Below are 24888 nucleotides of genomic sequence, written 5' to 3' on the forward strand. Positions count from 1 at the left end.
ACCCCTGCTCTACATGAACCTCCTCCCACCTTACTTCACCTAACCCTATATGCATATCATTCTATTCCTTCCTCCCTTGTGTACTTCTCTAGCTTCCCTTTTAAATGGATCCATGCTATTTGCCTCTACTACTTCATTATGATACTAAGTTCCACATTCTCTCCACTTTCAGTCATACTGGACCCCTGACACTGGATGACATGAAAGCTATGGAAATTCTGTCGCAGTGTTCTTTGTGTGAACACAAAAAGCGGTAGAGGTTTGGAACTCTCTTCTGCAAACAGCAATTGATGCTAGATCAATTGTAAATATTAAATCTGAGATTTTTGTTATTCAAATGTATTGAGGGATATGGGGAAAAGGCGGGTATGTGGAATTAGGTTGCAGATAAGCAATGATTTCACTGAATGGCAGAACAGGCTCGAGGGGCTAAATGGCCTAGTCCTGTTCCTATGGGCACTCTTCAATATAACTATTGTACAGTACATAAATCTTTGAAGGTGCCAGACCAAATTGATAAAGCTATTATTTTTTAAAAGCCTTACAACAACAACTTGTATTTATATAGCACCTTTGACATAGTAAAACAGTCCAAGATACTTCACAAGAGCATTATCAAACAAAATTTGACACTGAGATACCAGGAGAGATGACCAAAAAATTGGCCAAGGAGGTTGGTTTTAAGAGTCTTAATGGAGGTCGAGAGGTTTAGGGAGGGAATCCCAGAGCTCATAGCCCAGGCAGCTGAAGGCATGGTCACCAACGATGGAGCAATTAAAATCAGGGATGCTCGAGACCAGAATTGGAGGAGCGCAGCGAAGTCAAAACGTTGTAGGGTTGGAGGCAAGGCCATGGAGAGATTTGAAAGCAAAGGTGAGGACTTTAAAATCAGTTAGACAGCTAATGGGATTCCTATTTGTTGAAAAGGAGATAGAGCAAGTCCAAGGAATGATAGACCAGTTAACTTAATGTCGGCATTGGAAAGATGACCACCTTGTTCAAAGATGGAATAGAAAAACAGCTAGAAACTAAACATATAACAGAGAAGAGTCAGTACAGATTTCAAAAGGGAAGGAAGGTCATGCTTGAGCATATTGAATTCTTTGAATAAGGAACAGGAAGAATACACAAGGGTAATGTAGTAAACGTAATATATTTGAATTTTCAAAAAGGCCAAAAAGATACTGCATAGTAGACACACGACTAATGTGGAGTAGTAGAATGGATAGCAAGCTGACTACAAAACAGAAAACATAGCATAGTGGTTAAAGGCAGTTATTCAGACTAGCAAATGGTGGGAAGAGTTGTTCCACAGGGACCAGTACATGAACAACTTGGACTCGGGAATCGGAAGTACATTTTCAAAATTTGTGGATGACACCAAATTGGTTAGCGCAGTTAATACAGGGGAGGACCGCGATATAATACAGGAAGTGAGGAGAGTGAACCGAAACCCCAGTTCCCTTCTCTTTACTGTCCGTAACCAGTGTGTTTTTGACAAGAAATGTGGGTGTTTCTTAACCCCTGAGTGTATGGCCAATTGAATAACCAGCAGCACGCTTTTCGTGGGTTTAAATAAAGAGTATTATTTTTATTCACGTATTAACCCCGAAAGTCTAATGCTACATTATTCACTCATCAAAGACACACATGCACTCGAGAAAAAAAGCCTTTAAAGAGGATAGTGCACTTTTACCAATTATGAACAAAGAATTAGTCCATATGTCATGTGATTTTGGCTCGTCCTGGGAAAAAGGCATGTTTGTGGGTCCGGTGAAGAAGGTGTTTTCAATGCTGAAGTGTAGTTCGGTGGATTCGATAACCGGCGTTGTATATTGAAGTTGTTGCAGGATTCTCTCAAAGAGGTGGATTTTCAGCAGGTCACTAAGTTAGTTGCATCTAGTCTCATTACTAGGAGGTCGGTTTTCTGTATTGGTGGACATAAAAAGAACAGGCTTGGAGACCTTAGAATGTTGTAGTCTCCAGTTTTAAGGCATAGGTGTTCTGCCTTTGTTGCTGTCTCTCCAGCTGTTGTTTGCAGACTCACTAGCTTCTCCCTGGTGCTTGGAATAATAAGGTTCATTATTTGTGATGAATTTTGGTCAGATGGCCAATATTTTTATTGTCCACCCAGAATGATATGAAGGTCGACGCCATTGCTACACAATGGGGAATGGATGGTGGTCATTCACAACTACTTATGATTTAACTCTTTTCTTACAACTCTCTGTTAAGTTTCGAGCTTGGAGAGAGAGTCTAGGAGCCCATAGATTTGGGTCAGGCCACAAATAGTAGGAGGTGTGAATTCCATAAATGGTTTTGTTTTGGTATGTCCATTCAAGGGAGGCACTCCACCCATGGTCATTCAATTGCAAAAGTCACCTGGCCCTCGGCAGCCATGTCACGTAACATTTTAATGTCCATTGTGGTTCATTTAAAAAGAAAGTTCAGTTTCAGAGGATTTTATGCTGAATACAGTCCATGTTTAAAGTTATGAATAAGACATGCCTTCACTGGGCATGGCAAAGTTTTCAGAATGGGCATGTAATTGTCATCTGTGCTTCAATAGAAATAAATGTGAGGTGTCAAAAAGAATAAGGAGGCCACATAGTCCTTGGAAAATAAGTGTCTAAATGGGATAGAGATGCAGGGAGAACTGGACATACTGATACACACATCACTAAAAGTAGCAAAGAAAGTTAATAAGAACATAAGAAATAGGAGCAGGAATAGACCTTGAGCTTGATCCACCATTCAATAAGATAATGACTGATCTGCCAGATCAACTCCATTTTCCCATCATTTCTCTGTATTCCTTGATTCCTTTAGTGCCCAGAAATCTATTGATCTCACTGTTGAATATGTTCAATGACTGAGCACCCATGGCTCTCTGAGCTAGGAAATTCAAAAGCTTCATAACCTTCTAAGTGAAGAAATTTCTCTTCATCTCAGTCCTAAATGGCCGTCCCCTTATGCTGGGAGTATAATCTCTAGTTCTGGACTCTCCAGTCAGAGGAAACAACATCTCAGCATCTACCCTGTCATGCTCTCAAAGGGAGTTCTACAATTCAATGAGATCACCTCTCCTTCTTCTAAACGTCAGAGAATATTGGCCCATTCTACTCCATCTCAACTCATAGGTCAGGCATCTCATCCCAGGAATCAATCTGGTAAACCTTTGTTGCACCCCCTCAAGGCAGCTACATTCTACTTTAGGCAAGAAGACCAAAACTGTACACAGTACTGCAGGTGTGGTCTCATCAAAACCCTGTACAATTGAGAAAGACTTCCTTACTTGTCTTCCTAATTGCTTGCTGTACCTGCAAGTTAATTTTCTGTGATTTGTGTCCCAGGACATCACTGCAGGAGTTCCTCAGGGTAGTGTCCTAGGCCCAACTATCTCCAGCTGCTTCATCAATGACCTTCCTTCCATCATAAGATCAGAAGTGGGGATGTTCGCTGATAATTGCACAATGTTTAACACCATTTGCGACCTGAAGCAGCCTGTGTCCATATGCAGCAAGACCTGGACAATATCCAGGCTTGGGCTGATAAGTGGCAAGTAACATTCACGCCACACAAGTGCCAGGCAATGATCATCTCAAACAAGGGAGAATCTAACCATTTCCCCTTGACATTCAATAGCATTACATTGCTGAATCCCCCACTATCAACATCCTGGGGGTCACTATTGACCAGAAACTGAAGTGGACCAGCCATATAGATACGGTGGCTACAAGAGCAGGTCAGAGGCTGGGAATTCTGCGGTGAGTAACTCACCGTCTGTCTCCCCTATGCCTGTCCACCATCTACAAGGCACAAGTCAGGAGTGTAATGGAATACTCTGCACTTGCCTGGATGGGTGCAGCTCCAACAACACTCAAGAAGCTCAATACCATCCAGGACAAAACAGCCCGTATAGCACCCCATCCACCACCTTCAACATTCACTCCCTCCACCACCGACGCACAGTGGCAGCAGTGTGTACCATCTACAAGATGCACTGTAGCAACTCACCAAGGCTCCTTCTGTAACATCTTCCATAACCGCGACCTCTACCACCTCGAAGGACAAGGGCAGCAGATGCATGGGAACATCACTACCTGCAAGTTCCCCTCCAAGCCGCACACCATCCTGACTTGGAACTATATCATTCCTTCACTGTCACTGGGTCAGAATCCTGGGACTCCCTCCCAACAGCACTGTGGGTGTACCTACACCCCAAGTACTGCAGCGGTTCAAGAAGGCCAACTTCTCAAAGGGCAATTAGGGAAGGGCAATAAATGCTAGCCTAGCCAGCGACACCCACATCCCCGAAAGAATAAAAAAAACGTACCTTTTTCAGACCATAAAAAAGCAAACCAAGCATGATGGTTCATTTCTAGATGGATAGAATTGAAAAGCAGTAAAGTTAGGTTAAGCTTTAGTGAATCTTGGCTAGACCACCCTTGGAGCATGGTGCACAGTTGTGGTCTCCATATTACATAAAGAATATAGAAGATGGAAAGAAAGGTTTACCCGAATGATACCAAAGCCACGAGGCTATACATGTCAGGAAATATTGAACAGGCTGGGGTTCTTTTGTCTAGAAAAGAGAAAACTGAGAGGCGACCTGATAGAGAGATTTTAAGATTGTGAAAGGGCAGATGTGGAGAAGATGTTTTCACTTGCAGGGCAGACTAGAACTGGAATAAGATAATAAACACAATAGGGATTTAGGAGTGGTTAGAATGTGGAACTTGCTACCACAAGGAGTAGTTAAAGCAAATAGCATAGAAGTAGTTAAGGGGAAGCTAGGTAAACACATGTGGGAGAAAGGAATAGAAGGATATCTTGATGTGGTTAGATGAAGAAGGGTGAGAAGAGGCTCATGTGGAAGATAAACACCAGCATAGACCAGTTGGGCCAAATGGCCTGTTTTCTATGCAGCAAATCCTTTGTAATTCTATGTAATACTGTGCAGTAGTAACTTTGAAAAAGGAATTGAATATATACTAGAAATGGAGAAATTTGCAGGCTATGGTAAAGAACAGGGGTGTCGGAATAATTGGGTAGGTCTTTCAAAGAGCCAGCACACACACGATAGGCTGAACAGCCTCATTTTTTGTGCTGTGTGATTCAGTGATTTTATACAACCTCTGCACAGTTTGAAAGAGGAGCTGGTTGGACTTTAGTTGGTCTTTATACTTCAGTTGGTCTTTATGAATAGGTTGTCAGAGGCAATGAGTTGAAGGAAGCTGACTCTTATTAAGAAGGGAGTTTGTGAAGAAGGTTCGCACCTTGTTCTGAGAATTCTGTATCTGTGTTTGATTTTCAGCTTTACCAATGTGCCTCCCACAGTGACTGTGACATCAAGACCCAGTACTTTAAGGTCGACAGGTGTTGCTACAAATGTGGTCCTGGTAAGTACGTCTGTTAAGAGGTTGGAGGGGGAGGGAAGTCACTGAGAGAAAAAAATGTCTTGATGTAAGTACAGAAAATACTGGAAACACACTGCAGTGTCCCTCAGTGCCGGTAAAAAAGATGTTCAAAGTTGGAGTGTATTCCCTTCATCAGAACAAGGGTTTTTTTTTGTCTGATAAAGGGTCTAATCCTCAAGCATTGGACAGAATTTTCCCAGTTTGTTGGAGGTGGTTTTGGGGGTGAGTGAGGTGTGAGAGTCCCAGAAAAGGATGTCAGGTTGGGATCCCATCCTCTTTTTCAGCTTTCCCAGGGATGGGTGGGTTGGGAGCACAGTGGGGATCCCCCCCCCCCCCCCCTCCCCCCTGCCGGCTGAGGTAGGAAGATAACTGAAGCACTTGAAAAGGCAATTTAGAGCCATCTTACACATTCATTCCGTTTGCCAACAGTACACATGTTCCACACTGTATCTGCAATTCGCCAGGTTGGAGAAGGCAAGTGCACAGTGGGACGTCATTGTAGAGTGAAAATGAGCTGATAGGAGCAGTTTGAAGGGTGAAACTGGCAAGCCTGAAGTCAGACACAGTGACAGGAGCAGTTCCTTCACCCTAAACTCACTGAATTTGTATGGGGCCAACAACCTAGTGCCAGTTATTTCAAGTGCCTTGGGCACCTCCTGAGGGTAATCTCATCTTTATTGCCTGTGAGACTTCCCTGTGACATGGGGTCTACACATTCTGCAGTTAGTTGGACCTCTGAGGAGGAGGTGCAGCTGCTCCAGCTCAGCAGCTACAGTAACAGGAGCAGCAACTCCAGCAGCAGCGGCGGCACCTGGTTTTCCACAACCACATGCAGCTGGATAGAACGGAGGGGGTGGACACAGGGCTGGACTTCCAAGGAGAAGATACCCTCAACACAGGGTCTATAGGCCAAGGGTCAGCTTCCTTGACCTCTCTGAACACTAGACCTTTGCAGCCTGTTGGAGCAGGTGACCACCCATTGCCCGTGTCTGTCAAGGTGCCCACAGCCCTCAACATCTTTGCATCTGGGTCATTCTGGGGCTCAGCTGTTGACTTATGTCGGACCTTGCAGTCAACTGCCCACAACTGCATCAGCCAGGTCACTGATACATTGTTTACCAGGATTTCCAACTACATCAACTTTGAGATGGAGGCCAGTCAAACCCAGAGGGCTGTCGGCTTTGCTTCCCTCGTGGGATTTCTACAGGTCCAGGGGTTGTTGGCTGCACCCCATGTGGCCATCAAAGCGCCATCAGAACAGCCAGGTGTTTTTGTCAATCAGAAGTGATTGCACTCCTTTAATGTGCAGCTGGTATATGACCACAGGAAGAGGATAATGCAAGTGTGGGCCAAGTATCCAGGGAGTGCCATGATTTGGTCATCCTTCTCGCCACCACGACAGCCTCAGCAGTTGGCTCCTGGGCAACAAGTGATACCCACTCAAGACCTGGCTGATGCCCCCAGTGAAGACCCCACCACAGAGGCACAAAAGAGGTACAACCAAAGATATCTTACCACCAGGGCAAAGGTAGAGCAAGCCATTGCCGTGCTCAAAATGAGGTTCTACTGCCTTGACCGAACTGGAGGTGCCCTTCAATATGCCCCAGCCAGGGTCACCCGGATTGTAGAGGTGTGCTGTGCCCTGCACAGTTTGGTGCTGCAGAGGTGACTGGAGCTGGCACCAGAGGGAGGTGGGGAGCGCCTGGCATCCTGAAGCGCTGTTGGTGTCTGCAGCTGTAGAGCTGTTTTCCTGTGAAGCCCACGACGCCAACACCGACACGCTTCAGCTGAGAACCATGCTTGCAGCATTGCATTTGTCCCACAACGACCCCTGTTTAAACAACCCCCACCTAGTAACAAACCTCCTCCCAGACAGGCATCCACACATTACATTCTGATCCTTCCATCCTCATCAATGCATCTCAGGCCATTCACCAGCATTTACCTGCCCAGTGTCAATGTAGTGTGCAGAAAAAAATGACACCATGACAATTAGGTCAAACAAACTCCTGGCTTCATTAAAATAAACATCATCCATGTGACACTAATAGTCTGATAAGCACCCTTTATGTAACTAAGAGCATTTCTGTGTCCGTCTTACTTCTACCTGGTCTACCCCTGTGGCTTCAGCAGAGCCAGAGGCAGGATGCTTGTTCCCCTGCTCTGACACATGAGATGGCCGTGGCGGACGTCCTCTGGGTTTTGGAGCCTGTGAAGGCCCCACCAAAGACTGCCATCCTGCATATGTGCAGTGGAAAACTCTGTCATGAGGGCAGGATGCAGCATGTGAGGCTCTGTCAGAGGGGCCGAGGACAAAGGTCATGAAGTAAGGCCGCATTGAGAAGAGCCCCCCACTACCATCAGCCCTTTCTGCATCTTCCTTCTTGGGGCCAACCTGCAGTTCCCTGCTAACCAAGAGCAGGAGAGCACTTGGCTGCATGTGCGTATGATGTTCAGCCACCAAGGTGATGTGTTGTTTGATGTTGTGCAAACTGGCAGCCCTAGTGTGCTAGCCATTTGTGTGGGCCAGCATCCACTTGATGGCCTGCTGCATATCACTCTCCATGAAGATGGCCACTCTCTCAATAGAGGTGGCCATGAGCTCAAATGCATGAGACATCATAGCACTTATGCTGGAGAATGACTCCTCCATCTTCTGTGCAAGGGTGCGCACTGCCTCTGTTAATTCTTACAGATGGATGCACATTTCCCGTTGTTGCTCCATAAGCACCCATTTAATGTATGTATGAGGCTTGGCATCTGTGTCCAGTTGAGCAGAGCTTGAAGTGTCCTGCATTCTACATTGGAAACTCTCCACTGCTGTCCCTGTCTCCAGCACCTGCTCCTGCTCACATATCATGTGCTCCTCACCATGTGCCATCCTATCTATCTGTGATGTTGGATCCACCGAGGTGTGAGTATGACATTTAATGACTTGGTGACAGTGATTTAACATGAGTGACAGTTAAGTGGCAGTGTGGTATCTCATGGTGTCACCAAGTCTCTGGGCCACTCCCATCTCTCTAACAACAATGACCTGTAGAGCAGTCACCCTGCTGATGTCAAGGCTTCCTCCTCCATTGATGTTGGGGTGGCCATAGCTGCAGCTCCACCCCGGTTCTCTGCCTCTCCCTGGAGTTATGGGTTGTCTTCTCCTGTAATGAGTAAAGGTAGAGAGTTAGGAGTTTGAGGAGTTAGCAGATTGCTGAAGATGAGAGAAAACATTTGAGGAGAGTGACTGAGAGGAATGGGAGCGAGAGGGCAAAAGGTTGTGGGAGAGTGTGAGTATTGTCTGTTGAAATGGAGATTTGAGGAGGAGGCTGGTAGAAAAGACTATGTGTGACAGCAAGGTGGGTCAGTCAGAGGGGTGCTGTGTAGAGGACTGCTGAGGAGGAGAAGATGATGGCTGCCAGCTGAGAGTTGCAGGACACTCACCTGCCGAACTTCAGGCGATCATTGAATCGTTTACGGCACTGGATCCAGGTCATACGAACATACATATAAACTTGCAAACTAGGAGCAGGAGTAGGCTATTCGGCCCCTTGGGCTTCCTCCGCCATTCTATAAGATCATGGCTGATCTGTTTGTGGACACAACTCCACTTTCCTGCCTACCTCGAATACCCTTTGACTCCCTTGTTTGTCAAGAATCTGTCTGCCTCTGCCTTGAAAACATTCAATGACCCTGTCTCCACCGCTCTCTGGGGAAGAGAGTTCCACAGATGCAGAACCCTCTTGAGAGAAAATATTTCTCCTCATCTCTGTCTTAAATGGGAGACCCCTTATTTTTAAACAGTGACCCCCTAGTTTTAGTCTCTCCCATAAGGGGCATCATCCTTTCAGCATCCACCCTGTCAAGTCCCCTCAGGATCTTGTTTCAATCGGATCACCTCTCATCCTTCCAATGAATACAGACCCAATCTGTCGAACCTTTCCTCATAAGATGACCCTCTCATCTTTGGCACCACAGTCAATCTTCTCCCTGTCTCTGTAACCTCGAGCCAAGCCTGTTGGTGAGTCTGGCTGGCCTCTTGCTGCTGTCCTCCAGAAAGAGGACACCTCTGCATGCCCTGGCTGTTCCACCATTACCTCCGTGAACGTTTGAGGCGGGGGAGATGGGGGGTACGGGTGGCGCTGCCTTTCCACGTGTTCCATCATGTTTCTTCCCTGCCTTACACAGATTGATTCACACCACACAGTGCTGCCATTGTGACTGCTACCAGGGTCCCTTTAAATAAAGGTGGCTCATTATTGCATTACCCAGCCTGCCTTCCCTTATTGGTTGGGGAGCCTGGAGATGGGCAGTTAACAGGTCTCAAAGCCCGCACATCGAGGAGTTGGGTTCCAAACCTGAATATGGTCCCACCATTGCTCCAGGGACTAGGACAGTAAGACCCCGCCCATTATGTTGTTTTTTCTGTGGTCAAGAGATCCAATGTGTGTTTCCAGTATTTTTTGTCTTGTTTCAGATTTCCAGCATTTGCTGTACCTTTTTTTATTTGAGTTGTTTAGTTACCAATTTCCTGTTAATGATTCTGTATCGGTAATCATAGGAAGGAATATAAGAACAGGAGTCCTTCGAGCCTGGTCTGCCATTCACTTGGATCATGGCTGATCTGCACCACAACCTGCCTGTGGAGAGCTATTCAATTAGCCCCATTCCCCCGCTCTTTTTTTTTTTTTTACATAGCCCTGAATTGTTTTTCCCTTCAAGCATGTATCCAATACTCACTGGAATGTTATTATTGACTCTGCTGCTACTATCCTTTCAGGCGCTGCATTCCTGATCACAACAACCCGCTGTATAAAAATGTTTCCTCATGTCGCCGCTGATTTTTTTGTCAATCATCTTGAATCTATGTCCTCCAGTTATCGACCCTTCTGCCACAGGAAACAGTCAGCCTATCAAAACCGTTCGTGATTTTGAACACCTCCTTCAAATCTCCTGTTAACTTTCTCTGCTCTAAGGACAATGATCCCAGCTTCTCCAGTCTCTCCACATTACTGAAGTCCCTCATCCCTGGCACCATTCCGGTAAATCTCCTCTGCACCTTCTCCAAGGCCTTGATCTAAAGTGTGGTGCCAGAACTGAACACAGTATTCCAGCTGGGGCTTAACTGGTGTTTTATAAATAGTTAGGATAACTTCCTTGCTAACGTACTCTATTCTAGAGTCATAGAGAGATACAGCACTGAAACAGGCCCTTCGGCCCCCGAGTCTGTACCGACCATCAACCACCCATTTATACTAATCCTACATTAATCCCATGTCCTCTACCACATCCCCACCTTCCCTCAATTCTCCTACCACCTACCTACACTACGAGCAATTTACAATGGTCAATTTACCTATCAATCTGCAAGTCTTTGGCTGTGGGAGGAAACTGGAGCACCGGGAGGAAACCCACGCAGTCACAGGGAGAACTTGCAAACTCCGCACAGGCAGGACCCAGAACCGAACCCGGGTCGCTGGAGCTGTGAGGCTGTGGTGCTAAGCACTGCGCCCCTGTGCCGCCCCAAATTCCTCTTAATAAAGCAAGGATCCCAAATGTTTTCTAACAGCCTTCTTAATTTGTCCTGCCACCTGCAAAGATTTATTTACATATAGCCCCAGCTCTCTATTCCTGCACCCCCTTTAAATTTGTACTGTTAAGTTCATATTGCCTCTCCTCATACTTCCTAGCAAAATGTATAACTTCACACTTCTCCTCAATGAATTTCATCTGCACGTGTCTGCCCATTTCACCAGTCTGCCTATGACTTCCTGACGTCTGTTACTATCCTCCTTGTTTGAGGTTCACTCTCTGGATTTCTGCAGCACCAACAGGGGTACCTGGACTTCAGTCATATTCCGAAAGAGATGGGGTGAACGTTGCCAATTGACTCATTTGCTATGGATGATGGGCTTGCCCCAACTCCCAACATGTATGCTGTTGTTTTCTTTGGCTTGAGAGTGAGTGGAAGAGAGGGAGCCACACAGATTCCAGAGCTCCAGCAATGCCAGCTGAAAACAGAGAAAGGGGAAGGAACACTTGCTAATGGAGCTCACTCTGTGCAGGCAACAGCTGACAGATGTTGGGAAGAGGATGCTGTAAGGGGGCAGTTGATATTAAGTGGGCAGATGCCTGTAAGGAGGCAGAAGTTGGTGAAGGAGCTGATGTCTAAAGGGGGAGCAGATGTCAATAGCAGGGAGAGAGCTCAATAAAGATGCAGGTAGCAATGAAGGGACAAATATCAGAAATGGGCTCAACATCAATAATGAAGCAGTTGGGTTGGAACAGAACTTGACCGGATAACATATTTAAGTTGATGATGTCAGTAGCTACAGGAGTGAAGTTTGAATGACTTATGTTAGTTACCACACCCTGATTTATATTACTTGCTTATCAATTTTATATTTTGAGGTCAGTGTTCCTGCTAGGATTGCAGCACTTTCCATTTTCAGGAACTCGGTGTTGCACTGAATACAGCACAGCAAGGTTACACAGAACTGGAGTCCAGTCTGGTGTTAAAACCTGTCACTGTAATGGTAGTAGACAGTGCTCCCTGTGACTGAACAACAGCAGTGAAGCAACTCGGCCACTTCCAGCAATAGCTTCAGACATGTGAGTGCCTGGAGGAGGGACCTTTGGAGGAAATGCCTTGGTCTGGGTGCTCACTATTCCTCCTGATCCAGGTGATCTCAATTCTCTCTGAGATTGAGAGATATACAGGAGCAAGAGTTGATACAGGGAAGGATTAATCGTGAGAAAAAGAGTTAAGCACAAACATAGAGATACAGCCACTGCAATGTCACAGAGAGGGAGGAGAAACAAGAATTGGCGATTGGCAAAGAAGTAGGGAATCCTTTAGAAGAGAAACATTTCTTTGCCCCTATGGCTTATTATTATACAAAAGTAGAGATAGTCTGACACCCCACTCACTGCTCGACGGTTGTGGGTTCAAGCCCCACTCCAAACCTTGAACACTGATACTGCAGTGCAGATCTAAGGGAGTGCTGAATTGTTGACACTTGGGTGAGATATTAAACTGAGACCCAGCCTGTTCTGCTCCCATGGATTAAAGATTCCATGGCACCAGTCACCAGGGAGCGCTCCTGCTATGCCGACACCACCACAAACAGACCAACTGGTCATTCCTTTTTGGGAGATGTTGACGTGCGCAAAGTGGCTGCCACTTTTGCCTAGGTCATAGTCACTGCTTCAAAGTAATTCATTTTGTGAAGCCTGTGACTTGTTTCTGAGGATAAAATTAGTCATTCTATAAATAAAAATCCTTGACTCTTACAGAGCCATAATCCTTATCACACAAGGTTATGTCTTCCAGTGTAATGGTGGGTATTTTGAAGGTGAATGTTTTATTTTTTTCAGGTTCATACATGGTAGCAGAGTGTGATACAAGTGAATATTCAAGTTGTAAACCTTGTTTGAATGACTTCTACCAACCAGTGTGGACCAAGGAAGATCACTGCAGGAAACACTCAGCTTGTGATCCAGCAGGTGCTGCTTAACTTTTTTAATAAGGTTGTAATTAATATTCTCCTTCTCCCTCATCCTTATACTGGCTGGAATCTTACCTTCAGAAAGCTGCCGTCCTTGAAGGCGCGGAACATAAAATTGGCGTGTTATGATGTCAGATCATGCCCCTGACATCATGGCGCCGGAATCCATTTTTCGCGCGTTGGACAGCAAGTGAAATGAGAACTCCGCTCGCCATCTGATTAAAGGCAATTAAGGTCCAATTAAGATAATTAAAGAAGGAATAAACTTCAATTTTACATGGCCCACACCATTTAACGGGGACACTGGCGATGGGAGCTTGGGCAAGTTTAAATAAACAACAATGGTTTTGATCCAGGTGATCTCAATTCTGTCTGATTGTGATTGAGATATGCGGGAGCAAGAATTGATACGGGGAAGAATTGATAGTGAGAATAAGAATTAAGCATAATCATAGAGATACAGCCACTGTAATGCCATGTTAGCGTCATAGAGAGAGGGAGGAGAAACAAAGAAGGGGCTTGAGGTACTGGGCCTTGTGAGCTTTCAGGTAAAGGGGAGCTAAACTTCAGGCTGAAATTGCTGGCTTACCAGGGCCCACTTGATCAAGTGGTCCTCCTGGCAGGGCCATAGCTGAGGAGGTTTCTAAGAGGGGGTTGGGATTGCTTTTCCTCTCAGCAATCACTACAAAGCTGTCCATGTTAGATATTTGGCGCACTGCTGTCATGGGCATCCTCCATTCTGGAGGAGGTTCCTCCAGTGAGGAGGAGATCTGAAGAATGAGGGAGAGGTGGACAGGCGTCCAAGGACAACAGTGAACTGGTGGCCACCCGCAGATGAAGCCTGGTGATGGGGGAGGGGCAGAAGGTCACAGTGGACTGGGTGCTAAGACCTGCGAGGAGATGAGGCTACCCAGTAGGCAGGGTGTACCGGCAGCAGTCGTCCTTCCTCCAGATGTCAAAGCACCAGTGTCTTCGAAGACTGCACCTGTCCCAGGAGACTGACCACTCTGTGTGAAATGATCGCAGCAGAGGTCAGCTCCAATTGTGTGGGTGGCCATCCGATGCTGGTGGCACTAAAGATAACAGTCACCCTGAACCTCTACACCTCAGGGTCTTTCCAGGCTGCCCTGGAGACATGTGCGGCATCAACCAGTCAGCCACACATCACTGTATCAAGATTGTGACTGAAGCCCTCTTCAGGAGGGCCAACCAATACATCAAGTTTACAACCAATGTGGAGAGTCAGGCCAGGAGAGCCAGAGGCTTCAGCACCATTGCTGGATTTCCCATGGTCCAAGGAATCATTGACTGCACACATGTGGCCAGTCAGGGCTCCCTCAGGCCAGCCAGGGGCCTTCATCAACCAGAAGGGAGTTCACTCTCTCAATGACCAACTTGTTTATGACCATCGCAGAAGTATATTGCAGGTGTGTACTCATCCTGGCAGCAGTCACACTGTTTACGTTCTCCAGCACTCCCAGGGACCACCGCTTTTCAGCCTCCCAGTGTGCCTGCAAGGATGGATACTTGGCGACAGAGGTTACCCACTGGAGAGACAGCTGATGACATTGGTGAGGAACCCATGGACTGAGGCAGAGGAACGCTACAAGGCAAGCCATGCGGCGACCAGAGTCACTATTGAGTATAACCTGGCGCTGTAGAGGGGGTTACCCTGGCTGCTGAAGACATGGTGGAGTGCCAGGCAGGATGAGGAGGCTGCCAAAGAAGAGGCCTGGGGAACCACTTGGAGGGTCTCAAGAGTTGGTTGCCAGGGAGACTCGGGAAGCTCTAATAGACGTTTCTCCTGCACTGCAGTACGTCGGCCATGTAGTCCGCCTACGATACACATTTCAATCTCACTGCAGCCACTCATATCTGCTAGAACACCATAGCCACTTACCCATCAGTGTATAGTGCTTCGGTGATGGTCCATCTGAGCAGTGCACACACTATATGGTCCACTGCTACAACCCCTGAGTCTCCATATCACACACATACACATCGCAATGCACACCATCACTGAATTGAGACATTCATAAGCAAATAGAAACATTTAATCAAGATTTAGCACACTAATCAGAAATCCACATAAATCAAAGTCACACCCATGAAGCCCAAGTGCTGTGATAGTAATTTATTAAATCTTTTTTGAGTGCTCCTAGGTGTCGCTCTCCCTTCACGGCCAGCTGCGGTGGAGGCAGGCTGCTGACCAGGCTGCCCCTTGGCTTGGGATGATCTTGGTGCCTGAGGCCGTGATGTATTCCTGAAGAGTTCCAGGAGCACCCTCTGTCCACCTGGCAATTTGAGGCACTGGTGTCACTGGCAGAGGGGCTGAGGAGCTGCTGTCCACATCAGGAGCATCTGGAGAGGAGCCCCAGATGCAGGCTGCTGCTGCTCCTCTGCCATTGAAATGTCAGTTCGAGGGGTGAAGTGCTTCACCTGTGAGATGTGGGAAGTCCGTGACGCTTCCAGCGTTCCGGACGGCTACATCTGCAGGAAGTGCACCCAGTTGCAGCTCCTCACAGACCGCATGGATCGGTTGGAGCGGCAACTGGATGCACTTAGGAGCATGCAGGTGGCAGAAAGTGTCATAGACAGGAGTTTTAGAGAAGTGGTTACACCCAAGGTGCAGGCAGATAGATGGGTGACCGCTAGAAGGGGCAAGCAGTCAGTGCAGGAATCCCCTGTGGCTATCCCCCTCTCTAACAAGTATACCGTTTTGGATACTGTTGGGGGGAAATGGCCTATCGGGAAAACAGCAGCAGACAGAGCAGTGGCACCACGGCTGGCACTGTTGTTCAGCAGGGAGGGACAAAGTGCAGAAGAGCAATAGTTATGGGGACTCTATAGTCAGGGGCCCAGATAGGCGCTTCTGTGGACGTGAAAGAGACTCCAGGATGGTATGCTGCCTCCCTGGTGCCAGGGTCAAGGATGTCTCTGAACGGACAGAGGGCATTCTGAAGAGGGAGGGTGAACAGCCAGAGGTTGTGGTACACATCGGTACCAACGACATAGGCAGGAAGAGTGACGAGGTCCTGCAGGGGGAGTTTAGGGAGTTAGGTAGAAAGTTTAAAAAACAGGACCTCTAGGGTTGTAATCTCGGGATTACTCCCTGTGCCACGTGCCAGTGAGGCTAGAAATAGGAAGATAGTGCAGCTAAACACGTGGCTGAACAGCTGGTGTAGAAGGGAGGGTTTCAGATATCTGGATCATTGGGATCTCTTCGGGGACAGATGGGACCTGTACAAGAAGGACGGTTTGCATCTAAACTGGAGAGGCACAAATATCCAGGCTGCGAGGTTTGCGAGCGTCACTCGTGAGGGTTTAAACTAATGTGGCGGGGGGTGGGAACCAGAGCAGGAGGACAGCAAGTGAAATAAATGAGGGGGAACTAGTAAATAAGGCCAGTAAGACTAAGAGGAAGAGCAGGCAGGGAGATGTTGCGGAGCACAGTGGGACTGGTGGTCTGAAGTGCATTTGTTTCAATGCGAGAAGTATAACAGGTAAGGCAGATGAACTTAGAGCTTGGATTAGTACTTGGAACTATGATGTTGTTGCTATTACAGAGACTTGGTTGAGGGAAGGACAGGATTGGCAGCTAAATGTTCCAGGCTTCAGAAACTTCAGGCGGGATAGAGAGGGATGTAAAAGGGGTGGGGGAGTTGCATTACTGGTTAAGGAGAATATCACAGCTGTACTGCGGGAGGACACCTCAGAGGGGTCGTGCAGCGAGGCAATATGGGTGGAGCTCAGGAATAGGAAGGGTGCAGTCATGATGTTGGGGGTTTTCTACAGGCCTCCCAACAGCCAGCGGGAGGTAGAGGAGCAGATATGTAGATAGATTTTGGAAAAATGTAGTGGTGGGTGATTTTAACTTCCCCAATATTGACTGGGACTCACTTAGTGCCGGGGCTTGGATGGGGCAGAATTTGTAAGGAGCATCCGGGACGGCTTCTTGAAACAATATGTAGATAGTCCAACTAGGGATGGGGCCGTACTGGACCTGGTATTGGGGAATGTGCCCGGCCAAGTGGTCGAAGTTTCAGTCGGGGAGCATTTCGGGAACAGTGACCATAATTCCATAAGTTTTAAGGTACTTGTGGATAAGGATAAGAGTAGTCCTCGGGTGAAGGTGCTAAATTGGGGGAAGGCTAATTATAACAATATTAGGCAGGAACTGAAGAATTTAGATTGGGGGCGGCTGTTTGAGGGTAAATCAACATCTGACATGTGGGAGTCTTTCAAACGTCAGTTGATTAGAATCCAGGACAGGCATATTCCTCTGAGGAAGAAGGATAAATTTGGCAAGTTGCGGGAACCTTGGATAACGCGTGAGCTTAGTCAAAAAGAAAAAGAAAGCATTCGTAAGGGCTGGAAGGCGAGGAACAGACGAATCCCTTGAGGAATATAAAGACAGTAGGAAGGAACTTAAGCAAGGAGTCAGGAAGGCTAAATGGGGTCATGGAAAGTCATTGGCAAACAGGATTAAGGAAAATCCCAAGGCTTTTTATACGTATATAAAGAGCAAGAGGGTAGCTAGGGAAAGGGTTGGCCCACTCAAGGACAGAGAAGGGAATCTATGTCTGGAGCCACAGGAAATGGGCAAGGTACTAAATGAGTACTTTGCATCAGTATTCACCAAAGAGAAGGACTTGGTGGATGATGAGCCTAGGGAAGGGAGTGCAGATAGTCTCAGTCATCTCATTATCAAAAAGGAGGAGGTGTTGGGTCTCGTGCAAAGCATTAAGGTAGATAAGTCCCCAGGGCCTGATGGGATCTAACCCAGAATACTGAGGGAGGCAAGGGAAGAAATTGCTGGGGCCTTGACAGAAATCTTTGTATCCTCATTGGCTACAGGTGAGGTCCCAGAGGACTGGAGAATAGCCAATGTTGTTCCTTTTGTTTAAGAAGGGTAGCAAGGATAATCCAGGAAATTATAGGCCGATGAGCCTTACGTCAGTGGTAGGGAAATTATTAGAGAGGATTCTTCAGGACAGGATTTACTTCCATTTGGAAACAAACAAATTTATTAGCGAGAGGCAGCATGGTTTTGTGAAGGGGAGGTCGTGTCTCACTAATTTGATTGAGTTTTTTGAGGAAGTGACAATGGTGATTGATGAAGGAAGGGCAGTGGATGTTATCTGTATGGACTTCAGTAAAGCCTTTGACAAGGTCCCTCATGACTGACTGGTACAAAAGGTGAAGTCACACGGGATCAGAGGTGAGCTGGCAAGATGGATAAAGAACTGGCTCGGTCATAGAAGACAGAGGGTAGCAGTGGAAGGGTGCTTTTCTGAATGGAGGGATGTGACTAGTGGTGTTCCGCAGGGATCTGTGCTGGGACCTTTGCTCTTTGTAGTATATATAAATGATTTGGAGGAAAATGTAGCTGGTCTGATTAGTAAGTTTGTGGACGACACAAAGGTTGGTGGAGTTGCAGGTAGTGATGAGGATTGTCAGAGGATGCAGCAGGATATAGATCGGTTGGAGACTTGGGTGGAGAAATGGCAGATGGAGTTTAATCCGGACAAATGTGAGGTAATGCATTTTGGAAGATCTAATGCAGGTGGGAAGTATACAGTCAATGGCAGAACCCTTAGGAATATTGACAGGCAGAGAGATTTGGGCGTACAGGTCCACAGGTCACTGAAAGTGGCAACGCAGGTGGATAAGGTAGTCAAGAAGGCATACGGCATGCTTGCCTTCATCGGTCGGGGCATAGAGTATAAAAATTGGCAAGTCATGCTGCAGCTGTACAGAACCTTAGTTAGGCCACACTTAGAATATTGCGTGCAATTCTGGTCGCCACACTACCAGAAGGACGTGGAGGCTTTGGAGAGGGTACAGAAGAGGTTTACCAGGATGTTGCCTGGTCTGGAGAGCATTAGCTATGAGGAGCCATAGTCAGAAGCTTTTTCCCAGGGTGGAAGAGCCAGTTACTAGGGGGCATAGGTTTAAGGTGCAAGGGGCAAAGTTTAGAGGGGATGTGCGAGGCAAGTTTTTTACACAGAGGGTGGTGAGTGCCTGGAACTTGCTGCCGGGGGAGGTGGTGGAAGCAGGTATGATAGCGACGTTTAAGAGGCATCTTGACAAATACATGAATAGGATGGGAATAGAGGGATACGGTCCCTGGAAGTGAAGAATGTTTTAGTTTAGGCAGGCATCAAGATCGGCGCACGCTTGGAGGGCCGAATGGCCTGTTCCTGTGCTGTACTGTTCTTTTGTTCATTGCGAGGCACAACTGGACCCCCCTTGCTGTCCAGAGAGGAATGAGAACCTGGTGGAGACTCCAGGGGCCTCTTTCCCCTTTTGCATTGCCTATGATGCATAGAGCTCACAAACACTCCAATGGCATGCAGCACTGTGCGCATCTCTGGCAGTCACAGATTGGTCTGCTGGATCTGGCTCTCCATGAGAGTCGCCAATTGCTGAGTGAAGGAAGCCAGACATGCAGATGAGAGGGAATTGGCAGCACTCATGGCTTGGATGGACTCTTCCACTCTTCGAGCCAGTGCATGCATACACTCTGGAATCTCCACCAAATCTTCACGCACTTCATACTGCACCTCCAGCATCTGCCACCTCACGGAAGACTCCAGAGGCTTGTCATAAGCCTGGGGCTCCCACAGTCCTCACAAGTATTGGAGACCTCGGCTAAAACAGCCTCCGACAGCTGATCTGACACTTGGGCAGTGCTAGAACTAGGTTGTGACCCCAAATCTTACACATTAGCTGTACCGACGTGACTGTATCTGAGCTGGTGATCGGTGCGGGGCAAGGATGTGTCGCTGCATCCTCTGAGGTCCCCCCATCCTCTTCCTCCTTCTGAGAGGTGGTCCGATGTCCCCCAGAGATGTCGCCTGGCCATTGTTCGGATTCACCTGTGGGAGAAAACAGAACGATCGGGTATGTGCGACACTCTGGAATCAAGGACATTTCTTTGGCTGCAGTTTGCCACATGTCTGTGGCTTTGAGCACGCGACCAACCTTCATGATTGCCTGTTGCTCCCCCCCCATTTCCCGTGCCCTGAGGAACTCTCCCTCCTGAACAGGTGTGCTGGTCTCACCATCCATGATAGATCAGCCTCCGTGGTCACCAGCCACTTTAGTGCCTCTTCCTCTACAGGTGTCACTATGGCTAAAAGAGGAAAGCTGCCCCCCCTGGTCCATGTCCTTTCTCAGATATTCTGGGCCCTCTTCTCCTGTGGAGACACATAAGAATCATATCCGTTATCGGACCTGAGACCACCACCTCAGCACTCTTGCTGTGTGTTGCCCCTGAGATCACTCTCATGCAAGTGTTGGACTGACACATGGCTGCGCCCTTGGCAGATCCATTTTGAAAGACGATCATGGGATATAATAGTGGTGCTGTAGGTTGCTGGTAGATCTCGGAGTTGGCGGGGGGGCGGTGCTACTAAGTGATTGGGAGGGTGGAGGTGACTGGAAGCAGGGTGGGGCGGGGAAGGGAGGGAAGAGATCGGGAGACAGGGCGGCAACTGAGTTTGGGGAGGGGGAGGGAGGAATAATTGGAAGGGATGGGGTTGACCAGGAGAGGTTGGGGAGGGGAAGCGGGGAGGTGAGGCAGCGGCCCATAGGGGAAGAGAAGCAATCAGCAGGGAGGTGAGGCAGCGGCCCATAGGGGAAGAGAAGCAATCAGCAGGGGGATGAGGGTGGCCTTTGCACTCCTGCAGCTCCTGGCTCCACATTCAGGTAAGTATTTTTTCGCAATTCAAATCTTTTTGTTGGCGGCCTGTAGTGGTCTCTCTAAGGAACACTCGTTAGGCCACATGTAGACTTGGTTTTCTGAACTAGCACTGGCTGTTTTCAGGACAGCCCAATTCTACGAAGGGGGCCTCAAACATGCAAATAGGGGCCTAATGCCTGTTTCAGGCATGGGCCTTAGATGCCTATACCAATATGGTGGACACTGCACTTTCAGCTCAGAATGTGCATGTCACTCTGGCCATCATATTGGACCTCAGTCAGAATCTCTGTCCCTCAGTACTGACCCTCTGACAGTCCAGCACTCCCTCAGTACTGCATGGGGTGTATCAGCCTAGAGTATATGTTTCAAGTCCCTGATGTGGGGCTGGAACCCACAATTTCTGACTCATGGACAAGAGTGCTATCACTGAGCCCTGGCTGACACCTAGGTGGAAAGAGTGTCAATGTGAGTATGGTGGGACAGGGTTGGGGAAGCAGTGTTGTAGGGATGAGAGTCAATGTAAACTGTTGGCGGGGGGGTGGTAGGGAGAATCCATGTGAACTGTAGATGGGAGGAGGGAGAGTCCATACGATCCATTGGGGGTGTAAGGAAAAGTCGATTGTGAACTGGGGGGGGTGTGGGGTGGTGCTGGGAGGGAGAATCCATGTGAACTTGGGGGGAGGGTGCAGGGGAAATTTGTGAACATGAACTTGGGGACGGGGGGTGGGTGGAAGATGAATGCCTCCATATTTCTGTGACCGCCATATAAATGAATATGAAGTGATTGAATAGTTGGCTTTAGCCACAGGGTGCACCATGACATCTCCACAAAGTCCCACCATTTCTACACAGGAAATGAGGGAAAATTCCACAATAATTGCCACTTTTTTGCGCTGTACAAGTGAAGGAATGCTGGGTGTACCTGTAGATTGTGTTCAGACATCCTCCTGCTCCACTGTTCTTCAAAGGCCTGTAGCCAGGGCTGTTTCTGAGTTATTAGCGCCTGCCAATTCTCCAAATGGACTTGAACCTGAAGGAAATAAGAATTGTTAATGTCAAGGGTTGAATAACAATGGGAAACTGAGCCTCACTCTCTCATGTTATCAATAAACTCTTCAATTACATTCCAGCTCAGTCCTGGGTACTCTATTCAATATAAAGTTAGAGGTTGCAATCTTCCTGGCCAGAGTGGAACAGGAGGTCAGTGAATGGAGAGGGTTTTTGATGGGTTGACAATATGGCCATCAGATCTCCACCCGTTATTACCCTGCTGCCGAGAGCGCAAAATGGCTGCGGTCCCACCTGTGAAGGTAGCGTCTGCGTGGCAGGCAGCCATTTAGCATAATGATGGTGACCATCCCCCCAATCACCTGGCGGGGGCAGTATTGGTGACGCCGTTAACAGTGTCTCCTGATGTTGGATTGCAGAGTTCCACCCTCCCCGCTTCCCCAACAGTATCCGCTTGCAGAGCTACCCCCCATTCCCTCACATCTGCAGATTGAGCTAAGTGGCAATGTCTGATGTGAAAAAAAATTCTACAAGATATCAATGGATAACTTTGCGGGCACCGATGACTCTCTCACCTTGGTGGTGCCAGCTTTTCAAAGACAGGAAAGTGAAGGCAAGTGACTGCTGCACATCACACACAAGATTGCAACTGCCTGGTAGGATCGTGGCAAATTAGATACAAATTCATGCAAAACAGTCTCGTCGCGTTACAGCGGAGGTGCCGCCACGGCACTTCGCCGCCTCCGAGAAAATCGGAAATCGGCATAGCGTCAGATTCCATGGCGGATGACTCTGCAACAATTTTCTGGCCCTCCCTGCCAAAAAACATGCCTTCTAGTGGAGCATAAAATCCAGCTCATTGTGTGCCAATCATCACATTCCAGCCAGCCTTTAGGTTGAATAAAGTTCCATCCAAAACTGTTGAGTGCTTCATTTCCACATTGTTATAATATGCAAATGAATACAGGTGGAATTCCCCACCCGATTGTGCCCTGATTGACCATATAAAATGGGGAATGGGGCTGACAGGAAGTAAGTGTAAAAAGGGGATGACTCAAACAAAGCTTGTATGAAAGTGGACTGAAGTTTTTAGTCTCTTTCAGTAGGCAAATGTGAGTTTTTTTTTCAACCGTTGGCATTTGAACCCAGTATAACGAGGAACCTTTCCCCAGTCTCAACCTTGGAGCTTGAATTTTGTGCTTCTTGTGGTATTTCAGCGAGTCACAAAATGTTTTAGGTCAGAGGTGAGGTCAGTGTACTAATGTCAAGGGTGCGTGCAACAATTAGGAGTTTACACACATCATACTGCCTATTATCTCCTCTTCAGTGCTCCTCAGAGTGTGTAAATATGGAATCCACTGCTTTTAAAATAGTCCCACTGACACTAAAACTTTGGTAACACCCTACAGTTCCAACCCTGTCTCTCAGAGAGTGCAGATGGATCGAGCTCATTTTACAATGAGGGTGTATGACAGCTCCCTCCAGTATTGGCTGATTCCCATGAATTGATGCTCTGTTGCCTCAGCAAAATCAATTCACACACATTCCCTGTGCGAATATGTTTCAGCACCTCAACATTATGTTGAGTTTGTTGAGTGAGGGTTGCACCCCCAGGCTTTTGCTTGGTTTGGTCTGTGGAGATGTAAAAATAAACAAGGGGAGTCACTGCGTAATAATTTAAAAGCAAAATACTGCAGATGCTGGAAATCTGAAATAAAAACAAGAAATGCTGGAAATACTCAGCAGGTCTGGCAGCATCTGTGGAGAGAGAAGCAGAGTTAACGTTTCAGGTCAGTGACCCTTCATTAGAACACTGGGTGTGAGGAGTTGTGGGCCTGTCACAGTGTGTGGACTGGGTGCGAATCATCAACTGCCTCACTGTACTGCAGGCTGTCTTGATTTTTAATAAATTCTCTGAACCCTGATGTCTGAACGCAGCCAAAATTCAGATTTCTACCGCACATTTTACTTTCTTAAGAGAATTCTTTGCCAGTCATTCCAAAGGGTGAATTGGAAAATGTTCTGGAGGCTCCATGAAATTTGTCTAGACTTTATAAAGCTAGAGAGCACATTCACTTACTCGGAACCACGCCCCATTCATATAATCACTCCAATTAGAAGGAAGGACTTTTAGTTATTCAGAGCTAAGCAATCCCACAATCAATGGATCAGATCAGAGCTCTGCGGTCGTACCGTATCCAGTTGTGAATGGTGATGGACAATTAAACAGCTAACCGCAGGAGGAGGAGGCTCCACAAACATCCCCAACCTCAATGGTGAGGGAGCCCAGCACAACAGTGCAAAAGACAAGGCTGAAGCATTTGCAACCATGGTTGGCCTGAATTGCCAAGTGGATGATCCATCTCGACCTCCTACTGAGGTGCCCAGCATCATAGATGCCAGTCTTCAGACAATTCAATTCATTCCATGTGATATCAAGAAATGGCTGAGCGCACTGGTTACAGAAAAGGCTATGGGCCCTGACAATATCCCGGCTGTAGTGACAAAGACTTGTGCTGCAGAACTAGCCATCCCCCATCCATGCTGTTCCAGTACAGCTACAACACTGGTATCTCCCTGACAATGTGGAAAATTATCCAGGTATGTCTGCTGGAGTTCCTCAGGGCAGTGTCCTCTGTCCGCCATCTTCTTCATTTGACCTTCCCTCCACTATAAGGTCAGAAATTGGGATGTTTGCTGATGATCCCACTCGTAACTTCTCGGATATTGAAGCAGTCTGTGCCCATATGCAGCAAGATCTGGACAGCATTACAGCTTGAGCTGGTAAGGGGCAAGTAACATTTTTGCCACATAAGTGCCAGGCAATGACCATCTCCAACAAGAGAGAATCTAACCATCTCCCCTTGCCATTCAACGGCATTACCATCGCTGAATTCCCCCACCATTGACCAGCAACTTGACTGGACTGGCCATGTAAATGCTGTGGCTACAAGAGCAGGTCAAAGGCTGGGAATTCTGTGACGAGTAACTCACCTCCTGACTCCCAAAGCCTATCCACATGGAATACTCTCCACTTGCCTGGACTCAAGAAGCTCGACATCATCCATGACAAAGCACCCCGCTTGATTTGCACCCCACCTACAAACATTCACTCCTTTCACCACCGATACACAGTGGCAGCTGTGTGTGCCATCTACAAGCTGCACTGCTGCAATGCACCAAGGCTTCCTCAACAGCACCTTCCAAACCCATGACCTCCACCACCTAGAAGGACAAGGGCAGCAAATACATG

At 47.4% G+C, this 24888-nt stretch overlaps 1 protein-coding gene across 1 annotated transcript in view; it reads left to right on the forward strand.

The window, feature by feature from the left end:
* The window catches only part of LOC137378051 (tumor necrosis factor receptor superfamily member 5-like), an 86580-nt gene that overhangs the window by 27829 nt on the left and 33863 nt on the right, over positions 1-24888 (forward strand). The window contains exons 2-3 of the mRNA XM_068048110.1: positions 5318-5402; positions 12789-12917. Coding sequence (XP_067904211.1) covers positions 5318-5402; positions 12789-12917 — 214 coding nt within the window. The remainder of the gene's footprint in view (positions 1-5317; positions 5403-12788; positions 12918-24888) is intronic.

The sequence above is a fragment of the Heterodontus francisci genome, chromosome 16, assembly GCF_036365525.1.
Source record: "Heterodontus francisci isolate sHetFra1 chromosome 16, sHetFra1.hap1, whole genome shotgun sequence".
NCBI classification, from domain to species: domain Eukaryota; kingdom Metazoa; phylum Chordata; class Chondrichthyes; order Heterodontiformes; family Heterodontidae; genus Heterodontus; species Heterodontus francisci.